The sequence below is a fragment of the Numenius arquata genome, chromosome 26, assembly GCF_964106895.1.
Source record: "Numenius arquata chromosome 26, bNumArq3.hap1.1, whole genome shotgun sequence".
Lineage (NCBI taxonomy): Eukaryota > Metazoa > Chordata > Aves > Charadriiformes > Scolopacidae > Numenius > Numenius arquata.
Window position 1 is genome coordinate 4,950,125 of NC_133601.1, and position 21,193 is coordinate 4,971,317.

The 21,193-nt window shown below is 51.8% G+C and overlaps 1 protein-coding gene across 1 annotated transcript; it reads right to left on the reverse strand.

The window, feature by feature from the left end:
* Positions 1-283: 283 nt before the first annotated feature.
* On the reverse strand, positions 284-20,051 carry TACR1 (tachykinin receptor 1). Its single transcript, XM_074164249.1, has 5 exons — positions 19,651-20,051; positions 6,750-6,944; positions 1,471-1,621; positions 963-1,159; positions 284-575 (listed from the first exon to the last, which is right to left on the reverse strand). Exons 1-5 carry the CDS (start codon positions 20,049-20,051, stop codon positions 284-286), a joined length of 1,236 nt encoding a protein of 411 aa, XP_074020350.1.
* Between the last annotated feature and the right edge of the window lie 1,142 nt (positions 20,052-21,193).

The window sequence follows — 21,193 nt, forward strand, 5'->3', positions numbered from 1 at the left end:
GGGTTGGACGGGCAGCGAGCAAGGTGGAGACCAGCCAAACCTCTCTTGTGTTTGGACATGAGCCATGGTGGAGCACATGAAACTAATCCAAAGCTTTTGTTCTCGGGCTCACCCAAGGATGGGGAGCGAGGGTCACAGCAGCAGATGGTAAAACAGCACGGAAAAAAGCCGGCACATCACAAACCAGGGTGATGACGCTGGGTGGATTGAGCGCCAGAACATCTCAGTGAGGGAAAGGGGATGTTGGGACCCTTGTGAGTGGCTGATGGAGCCAGGGAGCCACTTAGGTGAGCGTGTTGGAGTAGAAGCTGAAGCTTTCGGAGACGGTTTTGGAGTCGCTGCGGGAGGAACCGTTGGAGGTCATGTCTACGGAGAGACGCTTGGCCTTGCTGCTCTCCTCCAGCTCCTCTTCGGCTGTGCCAACCGCTGAGGACACGGTGGTCTCTATCCGGCTGACCTTGTACATGCTGCTCTGTGTCTGCAGGTACCTGGCTGACTTCATTTCCAGACCCTCATACTCACCGGCGCTGACAAACGGGCACCACCGAAAGGCATGTTTGAACCCCACGCGAAACCTGGGGGGACAGAAGAGTTGGGGAAAGGCAGGGGTGAGGGACATCGAGATGGCAAATGGACCTCGCTAGGAGTGGGAAGACAGTGCTAAGCACTGCTAAACAACAACCACAAAAAGATGCTACTTTTCACTAAGAGAAGGAAAAAAACACTGATAAATCCCAGTTGGGAGTTGGAACTGTTTTGATACTTGCTTTCAAATTTCACAGGGGCTTTAGGAAAGGTTATTTAGGTATTGTATCATCCCTGCATCTGCTGGAAGCAGCCCCTGAGAGAACCATCCCGGAAAAATTCTTCATCCATACCCTTCTCCATCAGACCCCTCTGCATCTCCCCCTTCTCCCCACCCTGTTGCACCAAGATGCTGCCAAAAGTCACTCGAAACCCACCTATCGTTGAGGCAGCAGTAGATGACGGGGTTGTACATAGTGGAGCTCATGGCCAGCCACATGATAGCCAGGTAGACCTGCTGGATGAACTTCTGCAGGTACCAGTCGGGGTTGAAGTACTGCAGGGTGAAGTAGATGTGGTAGGGCAACCAGCACAGCGCGAACGTGCACACCACGATGATCATCATCTTCACTACCTGTGAGGAGAAGAGAGGGCAGGGAAGCAGTCATCCATTGGACACCCCACAGGTAGGATGTCATCCTCCAGAAGGGGCCACCGCTTTTTGCCTCGGAGACCTTTCTAACCAGGAACATGTGGTTGACATCTTGGTTTACATGGTTTACGTGCCAATTCATGGAGGACACATCTGGAGGACCTTCTCTGCTCCATTAGCCACAACTATGCAGCAAGTCCTGACCTATTTCCACCCCCAGTGAAGGACTTTTGGCCGTGGTTCGTTGGGATTGGGCATGAATGATGGCTCCTACCATGCTCGAAGCTCCTTACCTTCCGCTTAGCCGAGACCTGCTCGTGGTAGCGGTCGGAGGAATCGCCAGGTATCTCACTTGCCCAGAGGGTGATGCCCACCACAGTGTAGGCACATCCTATCACCAGAAGCGGCAAGAAGTAGATCAGGATGGTCATGCAGAAGTGATACCTGGAAAAAATGGTGGTTGTTGAGCGCATCCTCTACTTTGCTGCACCAGGGGAAGTTTAGCTTGGCTATTAGGAAAAATTTCTTCACGGAAAGGCTTGTCAAACACTGGAAGAGGCTACCCAGGGCAGTGGTGGAGTCGCCATCCCTGGAGGTATTTAAAAGCTGGGCAGACATGGTGCTGAGGGACATGGGTTAGTGGTGGTTTGGGCAGTGCTGGGTTGATGGTTGGACTTGATGATCTGAAAGGTCTCTTCCAACCTAAATAATTCTGAATTTCACTGAATTTTTTTAGAGTTGGAAGGGACCATATAGATCATCTAGTCCAACTCCCCTGCTGAAGCAGGATTGCTTAGAGAATGAATGGTTCTATTCAGTCTTTTTCTTGCAAACCGAGTTTGAAGGCAAAGCGCTTCACAGGGACAAAGAGAATTTGGCACAATTCCTGTAGACACGTCGCCTGCAGACCTCAGGTCAGGAAGGACTCCCTACTTTCATACCACACTTTTCCAAGCCTCTGCTGCCAGCCTTTGGCATCCTGGCACCCTCCTGGGGTGGGATGTAGAGAATCATAGAGTCATGGAATGGTTTGGGTTGGAAGGGATCTTAAGGATCATCTAGTTCCACACCCCTGCCCTGGGCAAGGACACCTCCCACCAGACCAGGTTGCTCCAAGCCCCCTCCAACCTGGCCTTGAACCCTTCCAGGGATGGGGCAGCCACAACTAGAGGCCAATGCAGAACTTGTTACCTTCCTAAGGCAAGGATGTTCTAGCTGAAGTGGCTCTAATCTCGCTCCTACTTTATTTACACCCCGAATTACCCTAGAGATGAACGCTTGCTCTTATCACACCTTCTATCTGGCAGTCCTGCAGGAGCAAATGTTTTTGTGTTGGTTTTTTTTACATATAAAGGACAGGAATACAAAGCTGAAGAAATAACACCTTTCCCTGGGGTAGGGGCAAACACTGGGGTTTCGATGCAGCTCGTCTAAATCCTGGTCTACCATGGGTTTAGCTGAGCTCAGGTGGCACAAGGCATAACCCCAGTCCTCAAAACCACAGCCTAAACCCTTGTCATGGAGGTTTATTTAAAAGTTTTCTGTGAATTGAGCGGCCGGGTCAGTTCTCCAGGTTTGTGGAAAGGGCAGGATCTTTGTGTCTGTTTATAATGGGTATAAATAAGCGCAAAATCAAATGAGAGGGTCTGGATTAAACTGTTGAAACTCTTTTGTTGTGAAGTCGGTGGAGCCGTGGCAGGGATTGCAGTGGGTTCAGTGAAGGATTTGTGTTAAATAGTAGCTGGTTTAAAAAGGAAAAAAATAACGCTGTTTTTAATAAACAGGATAGGGATGGACGGTTTGACCTTGCGGGTTCCTTCCTACCATCAGAGCTTGCAAAAGCCTCTCTCCCTGCAGAAAGACGAGCGACAGTGGTGCAGACACGGGACTGGTTGCCACAGGGCCAGCTTGCAAAGCACCCCGTGTGCCACCAAGTCCAGAGGTGATTTTATTCTGGCAGTTTTAGGGTCTCTGCATGCATTTTTGGGGTACGTGCTTGGCTCGAATGCATCTGCTCAAGGCGCCTCAGGCTCCGTAGACACGCTCCGCTCTTCCTCGTCATCCTCCCGGGAGCTTTGATTGAATAATATCCCCCAAGTGTAACGGATGGGTCAGACTCGTGCCTGGTGCGAGTCCCGCAGGGAATGGGGTTGGCCCTGGCCCCACGCTGCCACGCCATCTCCTCCTTGTTTTGTACCTGCAATCTCATTTGGCCTCCTCTTCGCTTGGCGCTAATCGCATTTGAGCTGGATTTTGTAGGGCTGTTTTCTATTTTGCTAATTAAAGAGGCGTCTCTGTGGCTCTGCAATGAAGATTTGGTTGTGGTTCCCATGTAATGCAGGGTCTTAAGCCAGCTGCAAACAGCTGAGAGCGATGCAGAAATGCCCTAGAGCAGCTGCTCAATAATGTAAGCAAGATCAACCCTTGTTTTTGGAGATACCTGGGCATGGCAGGGAGTTCCAAAGAGCTCTGGGACATGTTATTCGGACTCTGGGTGCTGAAAAGCCATCTGTGTGAAACCATCCGTATGTTATTCTGTCTGCAAGAATTGCAGGATCAGAGCACTTAGAGAAGCCTGGGATTTCTCATGTAAAGGTCTTTGGTGTGGAGTTTTAGGGTCTTGTATCGGATGGGGGAGTGCATACGGGTTATGGGGCAGGGGTGCTGGAGGAAGGGGTTGCCATCTCCTCTTGCCTTGCCAAGCCCAGAGGGTGGCCACGGCTGTTATCTCCCAGAGAGGACGGCGAGTGGAGTGGCTTTTCCCCTTCCCTTAACAAACCAACCTGGCAGCTAAAGAAATTGGAAAAGATCAGACACCTCTTTTGAAACTGAAATTGGGAGAAGGAATCGATGGGTAGCGGCGGCGAGCAGCCGCTGAATGGAATGGAGCTGAATCGCTGGCTCCTGTCACAGGTACCTCTCATCTGCACCGAGGTCTCCGTCCCCTTCCCCCCCCGTACAAATGGGCACATTTTCCCCGTGAAAAAAACCCCTCACGCGCACATCCCTGTCTCTGATACGCCCTGTGTGCTGGGGTTATGCTTTCCGGGCACCACTCGCCAAGAGAAAGGACCCCCCCGGTGTTGGGAGAAGTTCCCTATTTTTCACTCTGACCTGAAAAAATAATATTATTTTTCCTCGTGGCATTGCAAACAAGCCGGCTGCTGCCGGCGCCTTCCTTAAATAACTGCACCGGGGCCATGCGAGCAGGGGGAGGGTGTTTGACAGCGGCACCGGCACCTGTCCCTGCAAAGTTATTTTGGGGCAGTAAAATAACATCCCGGGCTCTGCGCTGCGAGAGCGAGTTCATGCAGTTTGGAGAGACGCTGCTGAGCCACGAGTTATTTTCCGACCCCACCAAATATTTAGGGTTTGGCTATTTAAGAAGCTTCTGTTTAACATCTGCTTTCCTGGCTGCCCTCGTCCGTCTGCAGAAGCCCTGGCTCACCCGAGAGCATGGGATGCTCGGGCTTCAAAGCGGCGCCCGGCTTCCAGCGGCAAATCAGTCATAGGTTAATGGTGGCATTCTTCTCTTGAATTAGATATTTGAAAAAGCGGCGGCCCCAGCGTTACAGCCGAACGGCAAATGATCTGTCAAAGTCAGGCCCCGAGCTCGTGCCGGTTGCTGCTTCGGTCCGGGGGGGTGCTCAGCCCCATCCCATCCCCGTTGCAGGGGAGGGAGGGAAGGGACGTCGGGTCTAAGCCAGTGGCGTTTCTTCACTCTGGCTGTATTTATCATAATTAAGGTTGATAAACACCCAGCTTAGTTCTTGCCATACCTGCCTTGCAACGCCAATAAATAAGAAGATAATAAATCATACCCTCCAGCTCTCTACCACCTGCTGACTGGCAAACTCATCTCGCTTGTCTTGCAGAAGGACCTTCACCAGGCTCTGGTTGGCTTTAAACATTTCTCTGTGCTTGTGTGTCACTTGCTTTGGCTCCAGCACAATTTCACAGCCCGAATTCCTTGCTCCGCGGGACTGGAGATCACAAATGCCTTTATTTTCTGCCCCCCCCTCCTTTTTTCCTCAATGCTTGACATTTAACTCACCGCACGACTCGTGGACTTCAAAGAGCAAACCACGGAGGACTGCTGCGCCGGCAGAGCAGCGGGGTTGCCCAGACCCTTTGGAAATGCCAGATTTAATTAGCTGGCACCTTAACGAGAAGGAAAGAGATCCCTGCTGAGCCCTCCTAGCCCAGCGTTTGCCTCCCAGCCCGAGCTGATGCCACTGAGCCTCTTTTTGTAGCCTGTCTTTTAAGCAGTCGAGTGAATTTTGGGGCATTTGGACTCGGTAACTCTTAAACCAGGTTTTTTTTCTGTCATTTCCTGGCTAAGATACCCCCTGTAAAACCCGATTTACCTCCTGCAGGAATAACTCTTGCCCCAGAAAGCCTTTAGAGACATGGAACGCAGGAAAGGTGCTGCAAAAACCAGAGCCAAACCTGTGTGTAGGAATAAGCCCCCGGGGGCAATGCAGACCCCATCCCCACAGACAAAATACTGCATCTTCGCAGTTTTACATGAGTTTCCCCTCAAGGATGAGCATCCAAGAAGGGCAGAGAGCATGGCAAAGCATGGGGCAACTTTTGGCCCATGAGCAGCACTAAATTCACCTTAATTAACCTGAATGTGCCCCAAATGATAGGGATGGAGAGTTTACAGAATCACAGAATGATATGGGGTTGGAAGGGACCTCTGGAAATCATCTAGTCCAACCCCCTGCCAAAGCAGGTCCACCTCATGGAACAGGAACGTGTCGAGGCGGGGTTTGAACGTCTCCAGAGAAGGAGACTCCACCACCTCTCTGGGCAGCCTCTTCCAGGGCTCTGCCACCCTCACAGGGAAGAAGTTCCTCCTCATGTTTAGATGGAACTTCTTATGTTCCAGTCTGTGCCCGTTCCCTCTTGTCCTGTCACTGGGCACCACTGGAAAAAGACTGGCCCCATCCTCCTGACACCCACCCTTGAAGTATTTAGAGGCATTGATCAGATCCCCCCTCAGTCTGCTCTTCTCCAGACTAAAAAGTCCCTCAGCCTTTCCTCCTAAGAGAGATGCCCCTCATCATCTTTGTAGCCCTCTGCTGTCCCCTCTCCAGCAGTTCCCTGTCCTTCTGGAACTGGGGAGCCCAGAACTGGACCCGGTGCTCCAGATGGGGCCTCCCCAGGGCAGAGCAGAGGGGCAGGATGACCTCCCTCCACCTGCTGGTCACACTCTTCCTGATGCCCCCCAGGAGACCATGGGCCTTCTTGGCCACAAGGGCCCATTGCTGGTTCATGGGCATCCTGTTGTCCCTCAGGATCTCCAGGTCTTTTTCCTCAGAGCTGCTCTCCAGCAGGTCAGCCCCCAACCTGTACTGTCAACTGCGTAGCACTGGTCCTCACTGGGGTAAGGGGAGGATTTCCACATCCCAAGGAGCTTTGAGCCATTCCTATCCTTTCTCACTTCCTTCTTTTATATATATATTTTTATATATATATACATATTTTTTTTTATTTATATATTTTTGGGGTTGTTTTTTTTTCTGTATGGTAGCTTGTCCCTGCTGCCAGAAGGAATCCAACTCACGTTTTTCCGTAGATGTTGGTGCTGTGCTCTGGCCACTCCACCAGACACACCAGCCGGCCTGGCAGCTCCTCCATCACCGAGTAGTAGCCCTGGGGGAATGCCAGCAGGAAAGCCAGCAGCCAGATGATGCCGATGACCACCTTGGTGGCGGTGGCCGAGAGCCGGGGTTGCAGCGGATGGATGATAGCCATGTACCTGCAAGGTGGGAAAAGGAGAAATCAAGGCTGGAAAGCCCCAATGTTGCAGCTTTTGGGGCTGTTTTAGGTCTCCCTTGTGTGGAGGTCAGACTTCTGACACCCTCTAAATGTATCCTGGCAGCCACTCGCTCCGCACAATGCAAACAGCGTCGAATAATCCCTTTATGAAGGATTCCCCAGTCAATACTCTAATTCTCTTGCAGCATCTTACCCTCGGAATATGAATCCTATTTGAGATGCTCATTGACTTTTAGCTGAAAAACAGCTTTGTGAACGCAACCACCAACCGGCTGCTTCCGAGAAGACCAATTTGTACAAAGCCAGCCCCGATGCTGCCATCTGGCAGCAGCCGCTTTGGCAGTGCCCGGGCATTTTGCACCCGTGCAAAAACCATCTCTCTCCGGTAGATCCCAGGGACAAGTGTTCCAGGAGGAGAACCAAAAATGAGAGTGCCGGACCGGCATGGGATGGGTGACCTGAGATGCCACCTCGATCTGTCCTGGCTTGTGGGCTCTTCCCTCTGAATGTCAGTCATCGTTCACCAGGAAAGCTCCAGTGGCAACGAGGCAGATGGAATTTATCCCTCTGCAAATCTGGTTTTGGAAAGCTGGCAGCAGCCAGCAGCGCTGGAAGGATTAAGTGACAACCGTGTGATTTTTTTTTTTTTTTTAAATTTATTTTATTTTATTTCCCCCCCTGCTCCACGTCAAGCTTAGGGAAGAGGAGAAACATTGCATCGCTCGGCATGTGTTACTGCCTGAGGTGTTTGCATCCTCCTCTGTTTCTCCCTTCATCCATTCTCCTTTCAGAGAATGAACAGTTTTTTCCTTTTCATTTTTTCCAAGATGAATAATACTCTCTGTGTTATATTTTTGGGCGGCTGCTTGCAGGGGCAAAGACGTAGGGATTAATATATAAATAGGCAGGAGATACTGCCGTCAGCTCTTCCTCAGCCCCAGGGTACCAGACCTTATCACCTTTGTGCAGCTGAAAATCCACCCCATAATTATCCCCTGAAAATCTGTTTGGTGCTTGAAACTGAAGCTGGTTAGAAAGAGCCGACTCAATGGGTATTGGCGGTGCCCTGTCACAGTGGCTGGTGGGGCATCAAGGTCTCCTGGTTTCTGCATCCATGTTTTTCATTTTCCCCTTGTCAGACTCTTCCCCTTGACCGGTTCTGGGGCCACCAACATCAGAAGGACACGGAGCTGTTGGAGCGGGGACGGAGGAGGCCCCCGAGATGCTGGGAGGGCTGGAGCCCCTCTGCTGGGAGGACAGGCTGAGAGAGTTGGGGGGGTTCAGCCTGGAGAAGAGAAGGCTCCGGGGAGACCTTGGAGCCCCTTCCAGTCCCTAAAGGGGGGGGCTCCAGGAAAGCTGGGGAGGGACTCTTGATGAGGGAGGGGAGCCCTAGGAGGAGGGGGAAGGGTTTGCCACTGAAAGAGGGGAGATGGAGCTGAGATGTGGGGAAGAAGTTCTTTGCTGTGAGGGTGGTGAGAGCCTGGCCCAGGTTGCCCAGAGAAGCTGTGGCTGCCCCATCCCTGGAGGGGTTCAAGGCCGGGCTGGAGGGGGCTTGGAGCAAGCTGGTGTGGTGGGAGGTGTCCCTGTCCAGGGCAGGGGGGTGGAACATGATGGTCTTTAAGGTCACTTCCAACCCAAAACAGTCCATGATTCTATGACTGTGGTCAGCTTCCCTGGACCCCATGAGAACTTATCTCCTTCCTCTTCTTCATCCTTCAAACACCTGGTGTTGGTTGACCCCTCATTAGCGGGTTTGCTGAGCTGGAGGAGGTTTGGGTGGCCTTTGTCATGGGGTTCAGAGCGGGTTACCCCGGCTTTACCCTCCCAAGCAGCAAGAAGTCAATGTGCTTGACTTTGCTGCTGGCGTTCAACCTGATGGCTCGAGCTCAAGCATGCAAATGGTGGAAAATGAGGGATTTCCAACAAAGTTGGGCTGTTTCTGGTGAAATACTTTCTTGGAGAAACATCTGAGGCTTTGAAAGCAAAACTGATGCTTGATTGAAACTGGCCAGAAATGCTTTTATGTCTCTGACCTTGCTCCTGCCAGTGCGTTTCAGAGGACTCTCCTCATGGGTTTAAAACACTGTAGAAACCCTTGCGGTTAATAAAACATCCAAATAATTGCCGTAACGATGAACTAAACCCCAACCGCATCGCCTAGAGACCCTTCCAACCACCACCAACTTGTCTGCAGAATTGTCTCCTGGTGGAAAGGAGACAGCAAAATTCATGGGACCGTGCTGGTGGTGCAAGGACGGGGTCAGGGAGGCAGGAGGGAACAAGCTCTTGGGGGAGAACTGACCCCAAATCCTATTTTTCAGTAGTGATTCCCAAACCATAGGTCCCAAGCGACCTCTGAAATATTCCCTTGGGGATGCTCTGGGTTCAGTCACCCATTGGGATTAAAAATGGGAATAATAACAGGTCTCCCAGACAGGGGCTCTGATGGGGAAGAAAAAAAATGTAATAAAAAGGGTCTGGGCTGCCTGGAGGAGCTGGTATTACAGACCATAAGAATGCTGGAGATAGATGGAAATGTACAAACATCCTGAAAATAATTAGACCATTATTTCATATTAAAATATCATATAATTATACAATAATTGTATCACTAAGCAGAAAATTGTCCTAAGATTTTAATAACTGCTTCCTTTTTTTTTTTTTTTCTCTCTTTTTTTTTTTTTTTCCCCCTCTCTTTGACAAGAACATTTAATGCAAAATCAAACCCAGGGAGAAGGGGGGAAGCAGAGAATGCGGTTTCGTGGCCGCCTTAGCTCTGATCACAGCCGCCGTCTTGCTTATACTGGGATGGAAAAGCCTCAGTGCCGGGAGCAAAGCACCTTCTTTTGCCTTCTTCCACTGCTAGGTCCATTGTGCTCAAGTAACTTTAATTTCCTTGTAGACCCGTCGGACTTTCCATGTTTCTTTTCCCAATAGGTTTGTGTCTATTCCCGTCTTTGGATATTTGGGGGTTTTGGTGGTTTTTTGGCTACCACTGGATCTTTTTTTGCATCCAGAACACAGATCCCCAGGAAGCCAGTTGGCTTTCTTGCCGTTCCCCTCAGTTTTGAGCCAAACCCTCCCTTGTAGTGCATTTTTTATGGCGGGGTTTTGGTTAACCTAAAATAAAACCTTCCTTCCGAGCCAGTAAATGCAAAGCAGAAAAATAATCTCATGCTGCGGAGCCGCGCCACGGGTACGGAATCATGCAATTGTTGGAGTTGGAAGGGACCTTCTAGAGATAATCTAGTCCAACTCGCCTGCTAAAGCAGGGTTGCCCAGAGAACATCACTCAGGGCTGCATCCAGGTGGGTCTTGAAAACCTCCGGAGAAGGAGACTCCACACACTCCCTGGGCAGCCTGTTCCAGGGCTCTGCCACCTTCACCGGAAAGAAGTTCCTCCTCATATTTGAGTGGTACTTCCTATGTCCCAGCTTGCGATTGTTGCCCCTCGTCCTGTCACTGGGAACCAATGAAAAGAGTCTGGCTCCCTCCTCCTTCAACCCACCCCTTAGATACTTGTAAGCATTAATAAGGTCTCCCCTCAGCCTTCTCTTCTCCAGGCTAAAGAGTCCCAGCTCTCTCAGCCTTTCCTCATAAGGGAGATGCTCCAATCCCTCCATCATCTTTGTTGCCCTACGTTGGACTCTCTCCAGTAGTTCCCTGTCTCTCTTGAACTGGGGAGCCCAGAACTGGACACAGTATTCCAGTTGTGGCCTCACCAGTGCAGAGTAGAGGGGGAGAATGACCTCCCTCGACCTACTGGCCACACTCTTCCCTATGCAGCCCAGGATCCCATTGGCCCTCTTGGTGACAAGGGCACATTGCTGGCTCATGGAAAGTTTGCTGTCCACCAGGACTCCCAGATCCCTCTCCTCAGTAGTGCTTTCCAGCAGGTCCATCCCTAACCTATATTGGTGCCTGGGGTTCTTCCTCCCCAGGTGCAGGACCCTATATTTGCCTTTATTGAACTTCATTAGGTTCTTCTCCACCCAGCTCTCCAGCCTGTTCAGGTCACACTGGATGGCGGCACAGCCCTCTGGAGTGTCGGCCAGCTCTCCCAGTTTGGTACCATCAGTGAACTTGCTGAGGATACACTCTGTCCCCTCGTCCAGGTCATTGATAAATATGTTGAACAGGACTGGGCCGAGTACTGACCCCTGAGGGACACCGCTGGTTACAGGCCTCCAACTTGACCCTGCTCCATTAATTACAACCCTCTGAGTTCTGTCACACAACTAGCTCTCAATCCACCTCACCGCCCCCTCATCTAGACCACACTTCCTTAATTTTCTAATGAGGATATTATGGGAGACAGTGTCAAAAGCCTTGCTGAAGTCAAGGTAAATGACATCTGCTGCTCTCCCCTCATCCAACCATCTAGTTATAACATCATAGAAGGCTATCAGGTTGGTCAAGAACAATTTACCCTTGGTAAGCCGTGTTGGCCACTTCCAGTTACTTCCTGTTCTTCAACGTGTTTGGAGATGACTTCCAGAATGAATCGCTCCATTACCTTCCCAGGGACAGAGGTGAGACTAACTGCCCTGTAGTTTCCCGGGTCCTCCATCTTGCCCTTTTGGAAGACCGGAATGCTATTTGCCTTCCTCCAGTCCTCAGGTACCTCTCCTGTTCTCCATGAACTTTCTCTATGACCTTTCGAGTACCTCCAGGTTGTCTTCTCCTCTCCATGTAGATTCTATCTCCCAGGAAAGGTGCTGCAGCCAAACCTCCAGCCATCAGGGAAGAAAAATACCAACATCAATCCTGACTTTGACTTTCAGCAAAAAAAAATAAAGCTCTCAAATCTATTTATTTTCTTTATGAACCCGAACAAGTTTGCGTTCAGATGGAAAGGCAGAGTGTGGGCATGGGGTGCACCAATGCCTGGGGTGTCTGCAGGGTGCTGGTGGGCGCTCAGCCCCGTGACGGTTTTGCAGCGCTGGGCACGAAAGGCATCGATCAGAGCTTAAGTGCCGGGGAGCTGCTGCCCTCCTTGGCTCGGCCACGGGACTGGAAAGCAAAGCTAATGAGTTTATTAGCTCGTATTTCTCCTCGCAGAGTGCCTCTGTGGCCCCACTCTGCCCATCTTCCTAAGATGCTGTATCCTATTAGAGAGATTTATTTTTTTTTTCCCCTCTGCCGTTCCAGGGGACGATTTTTGCCATCCATAAAATGTGGGTGTTGCGGTTTGCTGGGGATGGTCGTTGGTGGGATGTGAGGAAGAGGAGCCCGTCCCCATGTAAGCACCCTGCCCTCGCCGCAGCAGTGGGTGACGAACCACCATAGGGTCTTCAGGTCCGAATTTGTCACAGGGAATTGGCTCTTGGTTGAGCATTTAAGGGCAGATTTCCTGCCTTATGGCAAGGTTTTGTCCCTGGGCAGGGGTAGCAGCGGGAACGGGGCTGTTTGCCTGCAGATGTTGGGTTGGGAAGACTGAAGGATACCTGTTCCTCAAAAAAAATGCTCTGCAGTCGCTCTCCTTATGGGTGGAAGCACCATGTTCAAGTGCAACCCATCGTTAAATTTTGGAAGTTCAGGGCTGCCCAGCTCCTCGCAGAACAGACCCAATACCCTCGAGCTGGGTTTTCCTTGCGCCTTTCCCACCACATCTCATGTGTGGCAAGTAGGACCTGGGAGGTGACCGTCCCCCTGGACTGGGCACTGGGGAGGCCCCACCTCGAGGGCTGTGTCCAGTTTTGGGTCCCTCACCACAAAAAAGACCTGGAGGGGCTGGAGTGTGTCCAGAGAAGGGCAACGGAGCTGGTGAGGGGTCTGGAGCACAAGTCTTGTGAGGAGCGGCTGAGGGAGCTGGGGGTGTTCAGCCTGGAGAAAAGGAGGCTGAGGGGAGACCTTCTCGCTCTCTCCAACTCCCTGAAAGGAGGGTGTAGCCAGGGGGGGTCGGTCTCTTCTCCCAAGGAACAGGCCATGGGACAAGAGGAAACGGCCTCAAGTTGCGCCAGGGGAGGTTCAGATTGGATATTAGGAAAAATTTTGACACGGAAAGTGTTATCAAGCCTTGGAATGGGCTGCCCAGGGCAGTGGTTGAGGCACCATCCCTGGAGGTGTTTAAAAGACGGGTTGACATAGAGCTTAGAGACATGGTTTAGTGATGGTTTTTATCAGAGTTCGGTTGATGGTTGGACTGGATGATCTTAAAGGCCCCTTCCAGCTGAAACAATTCTATGATTCTATGATTTAAATCCACCATATTTAATGGGCTTGGCACTAAAGGACACAGCTTTACGCCAGACGCTGTTTGATGACGTTGGTAATTGGCCGTTAAATATTTTATTGCGTTTTGGGGAGGGGTGTTACCATGACGATACATTTGAGTACAGCATTGTACCAGGGGTAGCTCCGAGCGTATCGGTTATTAAATAGCTACTGCATTCGAGGCAGTGTAGCCATCTATTAATTGCATCTGGAAATCTGGAGTCTGTCTGGATAACTAACGTTACACAATTGTTTCCACCCTCAGGGAGATGAGATTAATCCAATAGCAAAAAAAATAATTTATGAAACGTCTTTCATCCCAGAGTTTCCTTATCTGCTTCACTAAGTAATAAGGATACGACAGATTCTTATCCACGACAGATTCCAGGAGGACGCAGAGTTTGGGCTGGGTGTTTTGTTGCACAACCATTTCCCGTTGAGAGAGGTTTAGCGCAGGGTCGGTCCCGGGGGAGTTTGCAATGAAGTCAGAGCAGATGAGGTAGGTCAGATACCTCCGGCACGGCTCCAGGTCCTTCCTACCCAAGAAACAAAAATGCTCCATAGCGAAAAAGCTGCCTTTTTACTTTCTGCGAGGATTGCATGGATGCAAAAATCCCGGCCCCTGGAGCGGGTTTGTATGACAAAGTTTGGCCTTGTTGTGCTGGCCCCAAATCCCTCGTGTCTCTGGACGAGGGCCGAGCTGAGCCCTGCGTGCTTGGAACACGACACTGGGGACGACGGCGCCACGAGCAGCTGCTTCCTCCTATTTATTGCTTTGACATAAACCAACATCTGTCCAACCTGAGGGATGGACAGTGTGTTCCTGCCCCGAGATGTGAGTGATGCTCGACGCTCGGCAAAGCGTCTTCATCAAGCAGGAGGCTGCAGGTGTCTCACCGGCATTTCCCCGCAGCGCCCATACGGCACAGAATCTTTCCTTTCTGAAAACAGTTTGGTGTTTCCTTCGGGCACGTAGAATCATGCAATGGTTTGGGTTGGAAGGGACCTTGAAGCCCACCCAGTGCCACCCCCTGCCCTGGGCAGGGACACCTCCCACCACACCAGGTTGCTCCAAGCCCCCTCCAACCTGGCCTTGAACCCCTCCAGGGATGGGGCAGCCACAGCTTCTCTGGGCAACCTGGGCCAGGCTCTCACCACCCTCACAGCAAAGAACTTCTTCCCCACATCTCAGCTCCATCTCCCCTCTTTCAGTCTCAAACCCTTCTCCCTCCTCCTAGGGCTCCTCTCCCTCATCCAGAGTCCCTCCCCAGCTTTCCTGGAGCCCCCCCCTTTAGGGACTGGAAGGGGCTCCAAGGTCTCCCCGGAGCCTTCTCTTCTCCAGGCTGAACCCCCCCAACTCTCTCAGCCTGTCCTCACAGCTTAGGGGCTCCATCAGCGGAGTTGTTACCCGCTACCAAACAGTGACCCGAGTTACTCCAGCAGCTTTGCAGACCCCCTGCCTCCCTGCACAGCGCCTCTCGCGTTGCAAACCCCACGGACACGCTCGGTTTTAAAAGCCAAATGCAGGTGAAACAGGGTCCAACCCCAGGTAGTTGCCATAGGCTGTGAAGGAGGCACAGAGCTCCCTCCTGCAGGCATCCCTGGGATGGGATGGGATGGGAGGACCCAAAGCACAAGCCAGCCCCATTGAGACTCCGCAGATGCTGTTAATTGAGACACCAGTATGACCTTATCAACCAATTAGTCCTGGCACTGGTTTGTAGCTGGAGAGTGAAGAGGGAGAACAAAAAAAAAAAAAATCACACAAAATGCAGGGCTGGTGACCCAGGAGACCTGGCACACTCAGTGCATGAGTGGTTCCCACTGGGCCATTGAGGAATTACGAATAAATTAAGGACTAATTTAGGAAAGCCATCAAATAAACCGAATATTTCACCAGAGGCTCTCAAACTCCTACCGTGGCTCGTGCCAGTGCCCAGCTCCCCGATGAGCACCATGATCACCCCAAAAACCTGAGTCTTCTGCCTCTCCCAGCCATAAACTGTCACTAATTCATCTTAGTTCTGTATTTATTCCATATATTCATCTTGGTTCTATATTTATTGCCATGGGAATTTCAAGCCCACTCTTCTTTCCCCCCCAAAAGATATAATTTCTTTTTCTTTTGACAGGCTGAGTTCAGACTTAGTGGGTGTTGATGGGGGCGAGGCGGGGGGGGGGGGAAGCAGGGATTAATTCCAGTTAATTCCCATCAGATCAGAGACTACTGCTGGGAGCAGGGGCATAAACCACCCTTGATGTTGCCTGGTGTTCCTCATTTCCCTGCTTTTTAACACAAATCTTGGAGCTGGATCCTTGCTGGCATCCAGCAGCTTCCGGGGGGGGGGGGGGGCGGAATTTGCTGTGTTTAGTGATGCTTGATTTTTTGGGAATACAACAAGCTGCTCCGGTTATTGCTGCCCCAAAACCCCGGGCTCCTTTTTGCTTCTGTCTTCCAAATTACCTCCCAGCAGAGCAAGATTACACAGCACCGGGCATGGATCAAAGTCCTGCTCTGCAAACCTCAGAAGTCCATTAATTCAAGATTTAAAAAAAAAAAAATTAAAAATATCTGGTGCTATATTAGGGTGTAAATGACTAATTAACCTGTCTGTGCGCTGATGTAATTTGTCTGCTCCGGAGGGTTTCTTTCTGCAGTAATCACCTCTCAGGGAAGGCACGGGGTCGCTGAGCTGGCAAATAGATTCCTGATATTCAGCTGGTTTGTCCGAGCTGGGAGTTCAAGCTCGCGAGCAGTAAATAAGTTTCCGAGCCAGTTTTTCTGCTGCAAATAATATGGGCTTGGGGAGATATTAACAGATCTCGGCTGCAGAGCAGCAATTTTAGGAGCCGCGGTGGTGAATGAAGGTTCGCAGATTTGATGTTTCTCCCGCAGCTCCTGCCGGTAAATTGATGGATCTTAAGACGCCTATATATGATTTGATTACCCGTTTGGAAATTAAAATGGGAATGTAAAGAAGGTCCCGCTTTGATTGCCCAGTCCAGTGCTGGTCTGGCAGCGTTTGGTGCTGGTGGAGGGGGGAGACCTCCCTGTTTTTTAACGAGCAAAAGCAGCAAGTTGGTGTCGGGGTTGCAGGAGGTCAGTCCCGCCATTTATCAATTTTATTGCTGCTTTCGAGTAGAAATAAAGGAAAATTGCTTTGTATTAAATAGCCCAAGCGCTGCACTGTCTGTTTTCCCCCCGAATTCACTGCAGGGCTCTCACCCTGCTCATCAGAATTTATCCAGTCTGAAGGGTTTTGGCTTAGCTCACTTAAAGTTTTGAGATCAGAGATGATTTCCTCCCTGCACCCCCAATTGTCTAAGCAATCCGGGATCTTCACCTCCAGCTGCATTCCCGGTTGTCCATCATCATGAAAACTCATTCCTCTGAAGTTTGCTGATGGTGCGGGCGAGGGGTGCTGCTCAGAAATGAATCCGGGTCCCAAGGAGAGAGAAAACGTCAACAGTTTATCTAAGGATGCTCCGTCCCCCATACCATAGACATTGCAATTTAGGGATGTCCAAAATTTGGTTTGTTTTTGTTGTTTTTTTTTTTTTTTTCTCTAAGCGTGGCTGCAAATTACCTTGGACTCCCCATGGGCACTGCTGGGTGCTCACTTCCTGAAAGATTGGAAAAAAAATAAATAAATCAGGATTTTCTCTCTCTCTCTTTCAAGTGAATTAATTCACAAGGAGAGTTTGAAGCCGGAAGGGGATACGTGACGCGCTCGGGCACTGATCCGCCCAAACCCGAAGGACATGGCATCCTTTGGAGTGCCACAGTGAGGTGTTTGGCCCCGGCTTGCGCAGGATGCTGAGGAGCAGCATCAGGGCTTTTCCTGAGCAGACTTTACCAGCTGCCAGCCTTGACTCCCGAATTTCCTGCTATTGTTGCAGGGTTCAGAATAACTCTTGCTATAGGATTAACTGTGTTTTTGCAGAGTGGTTGTGCCCGGGTCCTGGTGAAAAAGCTGAAGGTCTTGCTTCAAGCAAAAGCTTTTTTTTTTTTTCCCCCTTGTGCAAACCCATGGCAGGTCCTGCAAAAAAATCACTGGGAGAATCAAACCCGCTTCTCCACTTGTTCTCTCGACAACTCTGTTACGGCTCTACCGAGTCTTTCCAAGGCTTTGTATCCTGGGGTGAAGACAGTCTGGAAATTGCTTGCAGAAAGCAGAGCGGAGATGATTTAGGGGAGCAATCTGCAGGCTGACGCTCCTCTGAGCCTTCAGACTCCGGATCCGACCGCTGATAGATGGCTTAATACAGTCTGGGAACACGAGGCACATTCAATTCTGCTCTCCTCGTTTTTGATGAAAATCGGGACTGCAGTGGTGGTTGATTTCAGACACATCCTGGCTACGAGTATAACCCAATTTTACTGAGCTCTACCTGGCTCTGCTGCTCCAAATTCCTTATTCCCACCCAGCTTTTTGCTGTTTGCCAGGACAAATTCTTCCCTTTTGGGTTCCTGGGACAGCTTCCTGCATTTCATACATTGGAGTTACTGTTGTCAGGTCTCACACGCAGGAAAACAAGCAATTTTTCAGCGCTTGGAGATGTTGTTGCCTGCTGCTTGCCTGGAGGGGAAGAAGATGGGCTTTGCTGCCTTTGCCTTCCCGATTTCCCACCTCGCTGGAAATTTGGGGCCAAAAAATGCAGCAGGAGGTTTTTGCACACTGAAGCTCTGGCTTCTTTTGGGTCCTTCTTCGTGGGAGAGCCAAGCCTGCACGCACGGGTTTTGCAGCCCAGCCATGGGAAAACCAAGCCTCTTTTAAAGGTTTGCAGACGCAAGAAGAAAACTAGAAATGGGAATTTCCCCCTAAAATTCAGCCCCAGGCTCCCAGCTCTGGTTTTGCTGCCCATTTTACACACGCTCCTCTGGCAGATTTGCTTTTCTGGTTATTCCAGGGTGTGGACCCAAGGTTAAAACCCAAACTATTTAAAAAATAATAATAATTTCTCTAATTCATCCTAACCTGAAAGGGGTTTTGCTGGCTGATCCCCAACATTCTCTCTGAAAGGCAGATGCTCCCAAAGCAGAGCCAGCAACGCCATCGGGAAGGAACGGAGATATGCCGATAGTATTCCTTTTTTTTTTATTCATTATTGCCTTAATTCTCCTCGCATCTCCGATCCGAGAGCTTGGCAACGTCCGATTTATTTTGGGGGAGAGGCTGTTGTAACCACTCCGGAGGCAAACAAACCCCCAGCTTGTTTTTAACGATTTAGAGAGCATCATCCATCCCGAGCTCCGTTTCCCAAGCTGTCAGCGCGGGAGTTGTGGCAGCGCTATGATTTCTCGGAGGGAAAGATCCGTGCCAGTTTGGGCAGCCTTTAGAAAGCAGCTCAAGATGTGCTGGCGTACGATAATGCAAAATACCACACACCCCCCCGCTCCTTTTCGGATGTATCCCCAGCCAAAATGCCATTTACTCCCCGGGAAGAAGGGCCAAAAAGGGGCGTTGCAGAGCCGAGCTGTCTCGGGGAAATATGTTGCGGTGGGAAAAAAAAATCTGTTGCGCTTGAAACGCCGGTACCGGAATGGGAATCGCAAAGCTGTTTGAGACCCTCGATTTATCTCTAGCGCTGGTGGGAAAATGCCATCAAATAGACGATTTCTTGGAGGGGGAAAGAAGAGAGGAGGGGGTGTGCACTGGAGGTGCTTGGTGCATGGGTATTTTGTGTCCCTCATCCCCTGCGATGGAAAAGGCAGCGTCCCCCCGTGCCACCGCACCCCGCCGAGCGCTGCCTCAACTTTTGATTGTGGCAAAACACCAGCGGAATCTCACTCTGCTGGTGGCCCTGAACCATCGGGGGGACAAAACCACCCCAACTAAGCTGGGCTGGCTGCAGCCAAAGGAGGGAAATCCCTGGCACCCACCTCTCCCCCTTGGCCCCCACTAATGAAATCAGGGTGGGTTTGCTTGGGGACACACGCCGGCACGCAACACGACGACACACTCGCCAGGTCGAGATGCCTTTTCTGAGCTCAAGCTTCTCTCCGAGGCTCCTTAGACGATTCCCAACCCGACTCAAGCACCACGAAACAGTGCAGCACAGCCACGTCCGACACGGGCAGCTATTTTATGTCATGAGGCGATGCCATTTTGTGCTAAATAACGAGTTTGCTTTTAAATGAGGAGGCTGGGAAAGGAAAGGATGGCTTTGCCGAGGAGATGGGAAGGGAGAGGACAGCGATGCTACAAACGCACACCCAAGACCCACCACCGACACACACGAAGGTGACAATGCCTTTCCTTGAGCTCCTTTTGTAGAGCTGACGAAGGATTCCCAAAGCCACCTGCAACCAGGGCGGGGAGAGAGGTTATTTTTAGCCCTCTTTTACCAAAACGAGCTTTATTTTAATGGAGATGCTCTCCCAGAGCTCACAGGGAGCTGAGCCCAGCACCCAGGTGGAGGCAGACTTGGGTTTAGGGAGGGTTTGGGGTTCGACGCTCGGAGCTCACCTGTCCAGGGCGATGGCCGTCATGGAGTAGATGCTGGCGAAGACGGCGGCGATGGGGAAGAAGTTGTGAAACTTGCAGTAGAGCAGCCCGTAGTACCACTCGTTGTGGATGGCGTAGGTGAAGTTCACCACCGTGTTGAAGGCGGACATGGAGGCTTCGGCGAAAGCCAGGTTCACCAAGAAGTAGTTGGTGACGGTGCGCATCCTCTTGTGAGCCAGGATGATCCACATCACCACCACGTTCCCCACCACCGACACCACCACGATGAGGGCGTAGGCGACGGCCCACAGGGCCACCTGCCACGGGGGCTGCACGAACTGGTTCGAGAAGGACTCGTTCAGGGAGGCGTTGAGTAGCCACTGGTGCTCCAGCTCCGCTTCCAGCGGCAGAACGTCATCCATCGCACCACGATGCGGCCAGAGCAGGCGCACGGATGCTTTGGGGTGCAGGTTCCTCCTGATTCAGGGTGCAGCCTTTTTGGGGTGCACAGCTGGTTCAGGGCATAGGTCTGGGTGCAGGGTGCAGCCAGTTTGGGGTACAGGACCCTTCTGGTTCAGGGTGCAGTCGGTTTGGGGTGCATGGCTGGTCTGGGGTGCAGGTCCCTCCTGTCTCTGGGTGCAGCTGGAGCAGAGTGCCTGGCCATGGCAGGGCACACCGTTGGTTTGGGGCACGGGTCCCTCCAGGCTTGGCTGCGGCTGCACCGGGGGGCGCAGATTTCTCCCAGTTCAGGGCACGGCTGGTTTGGGATGCAGGTCCCTCCCGGTTCGGGGTGCAGATGGTTCAGGATGCAGGTCCCTCCCGGTTCGGGGTGCAGATGGTTCAGGATGGAGGTCCCTCCTGGCTCAGGACTGGAGAGGGATGCGGATCCCTCCCGGTTTGGGACCGGAGCAGAATGAGGGTCCCTCCTGGTTTGGGCGCAGCCGGTTCGGGATGCGGGTCCTTCCCGGTTCGGGACCGGAGCGGGAATCGGGTCCTTCCCGGCTCGGGATGCAGGTGCCTCCCGGTTCAGGATCGGAGCGGGATGCGGGTCCCTCCCGGTTCGGTACCGGAGCGGGATGCGGGTCCCTCCCGCCTCGGGGTGTGGGTCCCTCCCGGAGCGGGAGCCGGGGCGCAGCCGGTGCCGCGGAGCCGGCTGCGGCGGGCGAGCCGCGATCGGGCTTTTATTAGCGGGGCGGGCGGTGCCAGCGAGCGATGGGCAGAGCCGGCACCGAGAGCCCTCCCCCGCCCCCTTCCCCGATCCCCCTGCCCTGCCCGGGGGGGCTCCGCTGGGGCCGGGGGCGGCAGTCCCCATGCTCCCCGCAGAGCTGCCCTTCCCAGCGGGCAGGAGCCCCCAGCTTTCCCCGTACCCCCTTGCACCCCATTTTCACCCCTCCTCATCGCCTCTCCAACCTCTTTGCCCTCAAAATCTTCCTTATTTGCATCCTTTTGGGGGGGTTGATGGTGGTGACGGGCATCTGTCCCAAACGTGCTCTAAAAAGCCACCAGGAGTTTAAACCACACTGTTAAAAAAGTTTATATATTTTATATATTATATTATAATTAC

Coding starts and splice junctions, on each gene's coding strand:
- TACR1 (XM_074164249.1), bottom strand. CDS start 20,051: ATGGATGACGTTCTGCCGCTGGAAGCGGAGCTGGAGCACCAGTGGCTA. Junction 1,622..6,749: donor ACCAACATCTACGGAAAAAC/GTGAGTTGGATT, acceptor CATTTTTTCCAG/GTATCACTTCTGCATGACCA. Junction 1,160..1,470: donor AGGTCTCGGCTAAGCGGAAG/GTAAGGAGCTTC, acceptor TTCTCCTCACAG/GTAGTGAAGATGATGATCAT.